At 41.5% G+C, this 13,008-nt stretch overlaps 1 protein-coding gene across 1 annotated transcript in view; it reads right to left on the reverse strand.

Moving 5' to 3' along the window:
• Positions 1 to 104: 104 nt before the first annotated feature.
• Positions 105 to 13,008, reverse strand: part of AFF3 (ALF transcription elongation factor 3) — a 474,009-nt gene continuing 461,105 nt past the window's right edge. The window contains exons 19-23 of the mRNA XM_024743692.1: positions 9,627 to 9,698; positions 7,498 to 7,591; positions 5,293 to 5,342; positions 4,932 to 5,155; positions 105 to 2,051 (exon numbers count right to left, since the gene is read on the reverse strand). Of these exons, the coding sequence (XP_024599460.1) occupies positions 1,930 to 2,051; positions 4,932 to 5,155; positions 5,293 to 5,342; positions 7,498 to 7,591; positions 9,627 to 9,698 (562 nt within the window). The 3' untranslated portion in view covers positions 105 to 1,929. The remainder of the gene's footprint in view (positions 2,052 to 4,931; positions 5,156 to 5,292; positions 5,343 to 7,497; positions 7,592 to 9,626; positions 9,699 to 13,008) is intronic.

Consider the following 13,008-nt stretch of genomic DNA (forward strand, 5'->3'; position numbering starts at 1 on the left):
AACTCACCCTTGTCTTCCAGAAAAAAAAAAAAAAAAATTCAAAATGTCTTAAGTGAGACTCCAGTGGGATTAGGGAACTCTAGCAACAATTAGTGAAAGGAATGTCAGAAGCACCTCAGTTTAATAAATGTAAAAAAGAAGTACTGTTAATATTTCCAGATGCTTGAAGGCCAACGCCAAACGCAAATTGCACAAAGCCTTCACTTGTTCATTTAAATGAATTTCAAATCACCAAAGCTACTCAATCATTTGTAAGGTTTTAAATCAGTGCTTAGAGCTAGGGGATGACAGCAATCTTATTTCCCACCTACAGATCAGGCTGACAAAGACATTAACATTGCAACCAAACCGATAAGACCATCAGTATCTGTTATAAACGTTTTGTGTTCCCATCACCTTGAGAAATGGATTGTTCCACATATCACATCACCTTTCTCAGGCCGTCTTGGGACAATTTTGTCAAGTGAGAGGCCTCAAGGTCATTGTTTTTGTTTTTAAAGTATAGGAAGTATATCCTCTTTTCCAGGAGTTTTTCTTTTTTTTTTTTAACCGATATTTTTATATCCAAATATATTTAATAAGATCAAATCTAGGGTATGACGAGAGACAATAAAAGAAATAAATTTCAGACAAAAACTGTAAACAAAGATGTCAAAAAAACTAAAATGTAAACTTAATTTAAAAAAAAAAGAAAGAAAAGAATCAAGGGCGAGACGGAAACATACCAGACTGGTCGTTGCTACCCCAGACAGGACTGCGATCCTTGCAGGAATAACTTACTCTGTAGAGTAAGCAGCTTGCTAATCAAAGCCTGAAACACATCGCCCAGATCAAAATGCATTCAAGGCCCGCAGTGGCACTTTCTCCAAGAGTGAGAGGATTAGATAGAATCATGATAGCAAATAGTTTTTGGCCTGAGAAGCAACAGATACAGACCCGAGTGAACGGACATCCTGGGTAATGTCCTCATCTGGCCAAGAAAACTGGTAAGAAAGCTATCATGGAAAGAAAACACTTGAAAAATATCGGCCGACAGACACCACGTGGCTCCACAGCCCCTGGGTCACAGTGGCAGGAAGAAGAAACACATGTGCCGGGCGGGCTCCTGGCGTGTGCAGGAGATTTCAATTACTCACTGAGCCCCCCAAAGCAGTTGTTGCTGCTTTCATGTTGGTGAATTTTCAAAGACACTGAAGTTTTACCAAATCTCAGTGTCACGGTCATACTATTTTGCGGGGCAGGGCAGGGAAGGCCCGTGGGAGTCAATTCACTTGCTTTCTAACACGTTTAGTTGACAGTAAAGTTGGCTGGAGGGGGCAGGTACTAGACAAAAGGCAGGGTATTTGGTAACATGCAATCTAGTAAACGTCCACAAAAATAACTGACTTATTTTCATTATTCAATTACCCATGAATACACACAGTCAAAAAAATAATAACTGGGGGAGAGTATATTAATACTGAAAGTAATCAAAAGTATAAGAACTAAGATGATCTTAAGTGGCAGTCAAAAAGCTTTTGGTGTGCTGTACTGCACCTGGTTCACTAACCCATGAGATTTTCGTTGAATGTTCTAAGAAGTCATGGTTTAGCTTTGAACTAGAAAGTGTGTGTGTGTGTGTGTGTGTGTGTAAGCGTGTTTTCTCTAATCAGAAACGTCTGATCACTTTGTCTAGCCTGGGATTATGGAAACTAGACAAAGGAAACGTGTTCTAAAGAGCTGTGTATCTCACACACTTACACAGGCAGCTTTTCTACACCCACACATACAAACACACATGCCCTGGGAGAAAAGACCATTGTTCGATGCTGAGAAAATATTCACCGCCGTTTGAGAAATGCTGTGGCTGGGAACTTCAGGAGCACAGTGTCCAGAAATGTTGAGCCGTCCGTGAAGACAAGAGTGCCCTCCAGCCCGAAGGCGGGGCCCCTATGTCAGGTGGGTGCTGTTCCGCAGCCAGTGCAGGCCCTGCTGGGAGTACTGGACCAGGTGCTCCATGCTGCTGTGCAGGGTGACTGGCCCCATGAGCAGGTCCAGGTCATTGAAGAATTCTAGGGCACAGAGAGGGTCGTTAGAGGGACACGCACTTGGTCCTCTTTATAAATCAAGCCTTCTCTGTCCCATCACTTGACATGAGCTCAACCTAACAAAATAAAGCCCCCGAGAGCTCACCTATATCCCAATAATCCCTCAACTGGCGACTTCTAATTCAAACGAGTGACATTTACAATATTGAATTTAATGGATGCTGTGTGTTTTACATGTCATTTTTTCACTGTTCTGTAAGTACACTGATTTTAATAGATTTAACTCTTCATGTTTAAAATATATACATGTATATAGACAGAGAGGAAAAATGTGTATGTATTTTACTGAAATAATTCTGAATAAACAAAGGAAACATGGCATGGCAAAACCAAACTAAACCAAACCCAACCCAAATGAATGGCATTTATTTAGCCAAAGAGCAAAGAAAATGTACTTCCTCAGGCTGCATTCTCCTTGTGCAGTAATGCGTCCCACCCTGAACTTGGCCTGCAGCTCTGTCATCCCTTACACTGTCCTCAGCTGTGCTATGTGCTGAGCCCCTGTCGGGGGAGGGTGGGAGTCCGATGGAGGAGGCTCCAGGCTCCTGGAGACAAATCAGAGACGGGTTTTTCTTTCTTTTTTTTTTTTTTTTAATTTTATATTTATTTATTTGGCTGCACCGTGCGGCATGCGGGATCTTAGTTCCCTGACCAGGGATTAAATCCGTGCCCCCTACAGTGGAAGCACGGAGTCTTAACTGCTGGACCGCCGGGGAAGTCCCTCTTTTTTTTTGGAGCATCCAGCTTGTTTAAATTGTCTTTTATTTTTATTTTACTGAAGTATAGTTGATTTACAATGTCGTGTTGGTTTCAGGATTCAGTTATACGTATTCAGTTATGTATCTATTCTTTTTCAGATTCTTTCCCCTTAGCGGTTATTACAAAACATTGAGTAAGTTAGTTCCCTGTGCTATACTGTAGGTCCTTGTTCACAGATGGGTTCTGAAACACCTCTGCTGAGGTCACCTTCTAGTCCTTGGACATTCTCTGGGTTTGTCCCTTCTTTAAACATTTATTACTGCCAAGGCACTACACTAGGTGTAGGAGGGCAGAGGCAGGGGTACACCGAGATGAAGAATCTAGCCTGGGAGGCTCTGCCGTCGCAGAGATCACGGTTTGGTGGCTCATAGACACGAATCAATTCATGTGGCTGCCAGGCTGCCCTAACTGGACCACTGAACAGCACTCCCTGAAAGTAAGAAGCTGGGAGTATTCTTTCAAAGGTGCTCTTGTACGTGCTGAATGAGGTCCTGCTGGGCAGGCTCCGAGAAGGGCCGGGAGGACAGCGTGGCAGGCGGCCAGGAGGAGAACAGGGGAGGAGGGGCAGGTCTGGGGAAGCCGTGCGGACTTTGCACTCGATGTGCAGCTCTGCTGAGGGACGGCTGGCAGCAGCTGGCAGTGCCATCTGGAGCCTGGCCTGCTCAGGCTCTCCCAAACTGGCCGTGGACATTTGTACATTTGTCCCTTCTGTTTCATCCACTTGTGACACATCCACCCCACTCCATCTCAGCCACTCAACTACTGTTTGCTTTTCAAAACCCTGTTCCGTGCCAGCTCCTGTGGCGAGCCTGCTGGCCTCAGCCCCTGGCACTGACCTCCTTGGCACCCCACTGGATTTTCAGGGTGCCTCACCGCCGCACTACTGTTATGTCCTGTCTGGTTTCATTATCAATTTCACGTACTCAGGCCTATCTGTGCCACTGGTTCCTCATCTCATCATGGACATCCTGATCTTAGCCTCAGAGGCACATGTTACCATGGGAACAAAATTTGCATTTAATGGCTTGATAGTGAGCTCAGATTTACACTCTTACCCAGCACTGGAGAAAGAGTAGTAAACTGGTATAATCTTATGGGAGAAAGTTAATAATATACCAATACATATCTTAAAAGAATCTATACCTGTTGACCTCCATATTCTACTTCTACAACTCCCTCCTACGACAAGAATCAGAAATACGAACAACGACTGACATGAGGGTACTTACCGTAACGTTATTTGTAACAGTGGGAAAAAATTGGAAGTAACACAAGTGTCCAACAACAGGGGAATGGTTTGAGAAATCAGGATACTTATGATTGCATACCTCTATTTTGAAAGTATTATAGAGTCATCATAAAAGGTGTTCCTGAATGAGTTAGTGACATGAGAAAATGCCTGATATAATGTAAAATGAAGAAAAGACAGGATGTAAAACTGTATATATACTATGATCTTATTTTGGTAAAAATCATGCATATTTGGAGAAAATGAGAAGCAATTTCAAAAGGGTTTTTTTTTTCTCAATACAATGTTAATAGTAGTTATTCCTTAGTGACAAGATTACAGATGATCAAAAAATTTTTTTCTCTATAGTTTTTTTGTACTTTACAAATTTAGCCACGGTAAACATGCATTCCTTTTGTAATCAGTAAAAACAAACATTATTTAAAAAGAAATACAGCTTACCCATCAAACATTTTTTTTCAGTTGTGAGCAGCTATCACTTCAATAGCTAGCAACATTCATACTTATCAGTTAATTAATTCCTCCAGTATTTCAGATGCCCAACTGTGTTCTAGGCACTATGCAGGTCTTAGGAATACAGAGTTGAATAAAATGTAATCCCTACCTTTAAGGGGCTCACTGTCTGAAGGAAAAAAAACATGTGTGTGTGTTTATCTATATAATTTGTGTCTGTATCATTGGTACCTATATCATCTCTATCTCCATCTCTATCTCTGATCTTTCCCACAGTATAGACAGCTTCTACTATTTCCTCTTCGCCTGCTGATGCCCAAGGATCAGGGTGTCCCCCTGAGCTGTGGCTGAACTACGCACACGCTCCCCAGAGGCACACATACCTCTGTTCTCCTTGGCCAGGTTGTCCGCCATCTCCCAGTAGTCATAGCTGTGGAGAATGCTGTTGGTGATGCTGACGTGGTTGGCTGCCATCTGGTGGATGCGCTGTGGGATGCTGACGATGGTTGATGGGGACAGGGCGTTCCCATTGGAGAGGCTCCCCTGAGATCCCACGGAGCTGGTGGGGGAGGGGTTGGGAGACATGGGGGATGGGGTGCCAGTGCTCCTGGAAGGGGAGAGCATGGGAAAACAGGTGGAGAGGTTGGTAGGGCAGCCCCTCAGGGCACTGTAAGCAGAGGCGCACCTTACCCAGCGTCATGCAACACCTCATTTATCACCTTCACTTTGGAAAAATGAACTTACTTTCCACTGGCCCCCCATGGAGATGGGGCTTGGGCAGCTTTAGATGAATTCTGCAGGAAAATAAAAACATTGACAGTGAGTACCATCTGCTTGAGTTTAAACAGCCCACAACAACGTGTTCTCAGGTGACCGCTGAGAGAAGTAACGGCTGACGTTGTAGATAAAATGCAGATTCACAGAAATTGGATCTGGGGAGTTTTTAATTACCAGGCTATTGGCTTCCTCTCTGGAAGACAGTGGGAGGCAGCTGCCCCCTCCCACTGACACAATGAGAATGTCTTATTTTTAAACGTAGGGCATATTTGCAGAAATCGTTGACATATATTTAATGCCTGAAAATATATGAGACATCAACTGTTACCATTTTTTTTTTTTTTTTTTTTTTTTTTTTTTTTTTACTGTTACCATTTTAACTTATGAAGCTTAAAAGTATTTCTCTTCAACGAAGTTGCTCTTGAATGTTTCTAAAAGAACAGATTAACATGTATTTCCTTAACAACAGTGAATTCAAAAATTCTGATTTATTTAAAATTCTGATATAGGATATGTTGCATGAGCCAGTTGTTTGCATCAGGCATTTAAAAGACATTTTTGCCTTTGGCAAGGAAAGCTTCTAAATGTACAGATAGATTTCCTCCCTGAGAGCCCAATAATGCTTTCTTGGGCATAAGTCTGTGAGACTGTTAAGGAGAGAATGGACTTTATAATATTGAATTTTCCCTTCCAGAGACAAGAATATAGCCTCAGCCTGGTTCCCCAGAGACAAAGTGTTTCTTTTGGTTAAAAAGCACTTTACGAAGTGGTGACCGATTTTTAGTTTTTAGTGGAGGTGTCATCAAAATGGTGAGAAATGGCCTTACATGTGGGAATTTGGCAAAATCACCTTCAGGCCTCTTCCCCTACCACTAAAGTCTTGTGACTATAAGAAAAACACGGGTGGGGACAAAGGCCTTTTATTCAGAGCCAGCTGTACTGAGACAACTCATTTTTTATGGACCAGTTATCACTGTTTCCTAAAGCTTTCATAATCTCTGAACTTTAAGTAGTATTTAAATAGCCTTTGATTTAGGGTATCTACCAATACCTTCTGGGGGAAGCTCTGATATTTAATTTGTATTCTCTTTTCGTTCTGTACAGTTTCATGGACTGCCTACAGACATTAAGAACATCTTGGATCCCTTAATAGTTCTGCTGTAACCTCTGTGGCTTACAGAGTTCAGACTCCTTCTCTATTCAAGCGTTTTGCTTGACTGTAATAACTCTCTTTAGTATTAGCTCTTAGATTCTAAATTTTTGAAAACTACTTATCTTGACCTCAGGCACCCAAAGTAAAGGGAAAGGCTTAGTGTCAGTACTTGTCATTATGACTGACGACCGTCAATGGACCAAGACAGTGGCTTAGCTCCTGGTCACTGCATGCATGACCAGGAAGGAGACAGTATGCTGGGTGGACATCGCCCACGGAATGCCCAGCACAGCCGGCTCATCAGAGATCATCTCCAAGAAGTGGAGGCTGGGGATTAAAGATCGAAAATGATGGTTGTGTATCTGACAAACAGCCAGTGGAGGTAGAAATGGCGTAATTTCTTGTTCCTACAGTCAAATGGGCAGTGAAGAGGCCCAGAAATCTCAGATGAATTATTCACAACAGTACATCAGAGGTTTTCTGGTCTTTTTTTCCCCCTCTTTTCATTCTCCCAGTGAAAATGACTTCATTCCCTGAGATAGGTAAAAGTTAGCACTGTTTGCAATTCTATCCTTATACGAGCACATTGCTACTGTTCTAGTGCCTCTGGGTTCTAACAAGTCATTTCTTACCATTTAAAATAACACCTTTATGAAAAATTATATTAGCTACTGGAGATAGCTAAGAGGAAGTTCTAAGGAACTACTTCTCAGAGGAAGAAGCTCTAAGTGAACATGAGCAATTTATGTTAGCTATAAAGACGGATTTGCTAGGACACTGGGATAGGTGACGGGATCTTCTTTCTTTAGAGGCTATAAAAATACTTGGACACAGGCAGAGGGATAAATTAGATGGGCTCTCAAGGCCATCCTCTGAGCCCTGAACACGAGTATATCATAAATGGGGTTCGTGTGGATATCAGCTCCTGTATTATCCCCAAAGCAATGGATTCTACCTTGAAAATGTCCTTGACAGGGAGACAACTGGGTACAACATGTTGCCTGTTAGCCAGAGAGTACCTTGAAATAGTCGATAAGTGCTTTTGAATACTTTACAGCGTGATCCCTTTTGAGTCGAAACATCCGCCAGTACAGGAGAGCCAGGCATCGGTAACTGCAGCAGAAAAAGAGGAATAGCCCCCGAAAGTATGAGTGGGCCCTGTGCTAACAAGACTTAAAAACAATCTTGCTGTTCCAGGTGCACTCAAGGTCTATAACACGGTAGGCATATGACCTTCCTACCTGTTCAATGTAACTCAAAATTCCAAGGAGTTACTCCACAAGTATATCACTTCATATAAAGAAATATGAATAAAAGAAGAATATATATAACTAAAGAATATAAATATGAAGACAGAAAGCAGCTTTACTGCTTCTTTGCTGGGACTGAGGGGCTTGTCATTTTCTTCTTCCACCACTAGGAGACAGTCTCTCTCCATGAGAGGAGGGAGGAGGCTCTAGCACACAGCTCTCACTGCTTCCTGGGTGAATTTCAGGGCACAGCTACCTTATTCTGATTTGCCTTGACACCCTGGACTTCCGGCAGCGGCTTTGCTAAAAGAATAGCCAGCCCTTCCACCTGTTTTTATTCCCTTCACTACCACTGTACTGGACTATAATTAGTTCAAATAAAGTAACGGATATGAATGTATTTTATAAAAACCATACTGGGAGTAGTCACTATTTTATGTTACAGTTTATATATTTGTTATTTACATACTAGTATTCTATTTTATATAATATTAACGAATCATTGTTCATTTATTAATCCTAATAAGGAACTTAAAGTTTGAAAAGAGCACAGAAAGCATTTCCTGTGCCATACCCACTTTTTTTTAAACATCTTTATTGGAGTATAATTGCTTTACAATGTTCTGTTAGTTTCTGCTGTACAACAAAGTGAATCAGCTATACATATACATATATCCCCATATCTCCTCCCTCTTGCGTCTCCCTCCCACCCTCCCTATCCCACCCCTCTAGGTGGTCACAAAGCACCGAGCTGATCTCCCTGTGCTATGCGGCTGCTTCCCACTAGCTAGCTATTTTACATTTGGTAGCGTATATATGTCCATGCCTCTCTCTCACTTCGTCCCAGCTGTCCCTTCCCCCTCCCCGTGTCCTCACCATATCCACTTTTCCTTGGTGCTTTCCACTCCTAATCATTTGCTAACTCAGATCTGGTGTTGACATACTAGAATACCAACATACCAAATACAGCTTAATAGTCTCTTAAATAGTTTTTTTTCAATTTTAATTTTTCAATTTATTTTCATACAAGTTTTAAAGGTTACTTTCCATTTACAGCTATTACAAAATATTGGCTGTATTCCCTGTGTTGTACAATATACCCTTGACCAAGAGTCTCTTCTTAGCACACCAAACTCCAGAGGACGTGATGTTGCAAAACTAATGTTTTCTCTTTTGTGTATGTTGCTGTTGTTGCTGTTATATTATTTTGAGATTCGATTCTCCAACTTGCAGATCAGGTTCTAGAGTGGAGTATGAAGCATCAGAGAAAAAGACACTTTGGCTTCCCATCACAGGAGGAACCAACAGAGAGGTGTCCTGTGATTTGAGGGAGTACTAAGGAGATGTCGAGGGGAAAATTATTATTATAATCATTATAATTGTCACCATTACAGAAAAAAAACCTATTACGTGTTGATTAACATTTAAATATTGCTTTTATTATCAAAGTGGAATGAACTGCTCCTCAGTTTAATGTGTTGAGAACTTGAATACATCATCTTGATTCAGTTCTACTAATCCCACAGGTAAAGAGACAGATGAATTATCTTGATTGCCTCTAAAATGTTAAACACAAGAGATTACATTTGGCGCAATTCACATTCAAGTGATTAAAACACAGACTTACCTGATTTTAAGACACACACACACACACACACACACACACACACACACAGAAAAATGGGTCCTTGTGTCATGGACCTGTTGGTTTTCAATCACTGTGAATTCACCTCATGCCTAGGACAGCAGGGTGCAGGCTCTCCCTGGCCACCATGAGAACTGCCTTTGGTTTGGTGTGTCAGAAGCGCTAGGAAACCGTCGTGCATTTCAGCACCTGGTTTGCCAGTGAAGATGTACGAGGCTGGGGAGGCTATTTTAATCTGATGTGAGGCACTTACCATAATGCAGCCAGCTGTTTATCCTCTGGTGTGGCATTGGGGCCTGAGTGGGTTTTTAGTCTCATAGCATACCTTAAAAAAAAAGGAAAGAAAAACAAAAAAATTAAAGCTTTCTTATTAACAACATCTTCTAGGATGGAAGTTCTCTCTGCCCAATACTTAGTTTTTCATAGTGCTTGCTGACAGTTCTTTCTTAGAAGCCAGCTGAGGCTGCCCCATTTTCTCTAAGCATGACGTGATTGTGATGACTAGAACAAAATGGCTTTTATGACCTTCCAGCAACTTTCTGCCCTTTAACAATACAAGTCCAAACGCTACAGATGGTCAAGAGTGGTATCAGTTCAAGCATTATCCACATATATGGTGACACATCCATTTTTACAAATTCTGATTTATGGCTGAGCGGCTGACAAGATGGGAGCAAAGGTCAATCCTTCCAGGCCAATCTCCAAAAAAATTTTTATTCCTTGTACTCAGATGACTGCTTGGATTTATTCCTTTTTTATTGTTATGGAACTCTTACTTTGACAGTAGTATAACTGTCCTGGATGCATTAACTAGTAGATTTTATGAACTTTATTCAATCTCACTTATTTCTCTGAACCAGAGGTCTATGGCTGTTCCTTTCTCCAATAATATACCAAGTTACTTGCAGACTCTTGGAGAGAGCTGAGGCAGTATATGGAATGGTCAGGGAGACCTGGGTTCAAGTCCTTACAGTTGTGAGAGCTTAGACAGATTAACAGCTTTAAGCCTCCATTTCCTTATTTATAAAGTAAGAGGAGTACTGTGGATCCCACAGCATTGCTGTAAGGATTAAGTGAGAGAGTGTTTGTAAAGTTCTTGGCATAGTGGGCTGGCTTATTGCAAATTGCTCAAGAAATGATACTGTTATTACACTATCTCCACAGCATGCAGATTTGTAGTGGTTTTTTAAAAAAATTTATTTATTTTTGGCTGTGTTGGGTCTTCGTTGCAGTGCGTGGGCTTCTCGTCGCGGTGGCTTCTCTTGCTGCGGAGCACGGGCTCTAGGCATGCGGGCTTCAGTAGTTGTGGCACGTGGGCTCAGTAGTTATGGCTCGCAGGTCTAGAGCGCAGGCTCAGTAGTTGTGGCACACGGGCTTAGTTGCTCTACTGCATGTGGGATCTTCCCAGACCAGGGCTTGAAGCTGTGTCTCCTGCATTGGCAGGTGGATTCTTAATTACCACGCCACCAGGGAAGTCCCTTGTAGTGTTTCTGAGTGTATCTCTTTGCTTAGTTTTCATAGTGGTTTCTCCGGGTATTACAAGATACATATGTGACCCATCACAATTTATTGGTAGCAATATTTTCTACTTTGCTTGAAGAGTTGAAACCTTACTTCCATGTCACTGCTTTTAAATAACATTGTCTTGGGCATCACATGGTGGTATGATTTTTGTTTCAATCATCAACTATGATTTATAAAACTCATGAGGAGGACAGTTTATTGCATGTACCCATAGTTCTGCTCTTATGTTGTTTTTTCTTCCCTCCTGTTGGTCCAAGATTCCTTCTTTTGTCACTTCCTTTCTGTTTGAGAAACTTCCTTTAGCCAACCTTTAAAGGTAGGTCTGTTAGAAACAAAGTCTTTTCGTTTTCCTTAGTCTGAGAATGTTTTTATTTCCTCTTTATTCCTGAAGAATGAAGTCTCACTGAATCTAGGGTTCACAGTTTGACAGTTTTTTTCTTTCAGCATTTAAAAAATGTTGTGCCACTCCCTTCTGGCTTCCATGGTTTCAGATAAGAAGTCAGCTGTTATCTGAATTGGTGTCCCCCTATGGGTAATGTGTCATTCCTCTCTCATTGCTTTCAGGATTTTTTTTTTCCTTTGTTTTTAGTTTTCAGAAATGTAGTTTTGATGTGTCTTGGCATGCCTTGCTTTGGCTGTTTATGCTGTTTGGGTTTTTCTCCACTTCTTAAACCTGTAGGTTTATGTCTTTTGCCAAATTTAGCAAGTTTCAGCCATTACTTCTTCAAAATATCTTTCAGTTCCATTCTCTCCCTCTCCTTCTGGGACTCCAATATTGACATGGAGGTTCTATTGTCATTGTGCTTGAAGCTCTATCCACTTTTTTTTTTTTTCAGTCCGTTTTCTCTCTGTTGCTCCGATTGGGGGGTAAATTCTATCTTCTGTTCTCAAGTTCATTGATTCTATCCTCTGTCATCTCTACTCTACTACTGAGCCCCTCCAGTGAGATTTTTATTTGTTATATTTCTCAGTTCTTTAATTTCCATTTGGTTCTTTTTCAAAACAACTTCTATTTCTTTGATGAGACTTTCATTTTTTGTTTGTTTCAAGAGAATTTGTAATTTTTTGTTGAAGCATTTTTATGATGGCTGCTTTAAAATCCTTGTCAGATAATTCCAACATCTGATTCATCCTGGTTACTGGTGTCAACTGATTGTCTTTTCTCATCTCAGTTGTGGTTTTCTTGTTTCTTGGTATGATGAGTGAGTTTCTATTGTATCTTGGACCTCTTGGCTATTATGTTAGGAGACACCGGGGTCCTGTTTAAATCTTTTCTTTTAAAAGGAAGTCATCCTGTTTAGGTTTAGCAGGCAAGTCATAACCTACTTCTGTGGGCTGTGGTTCCATTTACAATTTAATTTTCATAGGTTTTGTGGTGCAATTTTGATCTGTGGTGGCAGGGTTCCACCCGCCAGTGTCCCCCAGTCACTTGGCGTCCTTTGGTGGAGAAAGGAATTCTCTTGCCTACTGGGACAAAGAACACATCCTAAGCTGGGTACCTGTGGCACGATCCTCCTTGGGGGTGCTCCCAGCTCCCGAGTGTCTCTCAGTGGGGGAGGGGAGTCTCAAACCTGGTGGGCAACATGCAGCTTCAAGTGGTATATCAATGCTGTTTTCTAACTCAGATAAGAAAAACTCTTTTTTATCTTAGTTTTTGGAGTAGCTTAAGGGATTCTATTCAATCATCTAGAAAATGCATTGTGTTTTCCACCCAGGCGAGGTCCCATCTCTGGTGTAGACCGGGTGTGCACATCAGCACCTCCAGTTTATTTGCCATCAGGCTTTTATCATTGTTTGGATTTATCTGTTTGTTTTTTAAAGTTTGAATGCCTTTAGGCAGGCTATGCAGTTCACCAGAGGCCCTGTGACTTGCTTATTTGTTCATTCCTCAAATATTCACTGAGTACATACTATGTTCTACGATCTTTTCCAGGGTTTATAACCACATACACGAACAGATCAAACAAAAACCAAAAACATCCCTCTGTTTGAGGCACTCACATTCTAGAACACATTATGGCTTTGTGCCTGTCCACTTCCACCCATATTCTTCCATGCCTGCCTGTGGGCATCTGAGTCTGTGCCTTATTCTGAGGAAGAAATGTGAGAAT

Source organism: Neophocaena asiaeorientalis, unplaced genomic scaffold (assembly GCF_003031525.2).
Source record: "Neophocaena asiaeorientalis asiaeorientalis breed wild unplaced genomic scaffold, Neophocaena_asiaeorientalis_V1.1 scaffold114, whole genome shotgun sequence".
NCBI classification, from domain to species: Eukaryota; Metazoa; Chordata; class Mammalia; order Artiodactyla; family Phocoenidae; genus Neophocaena; species Neophocaena asiaeorientalis.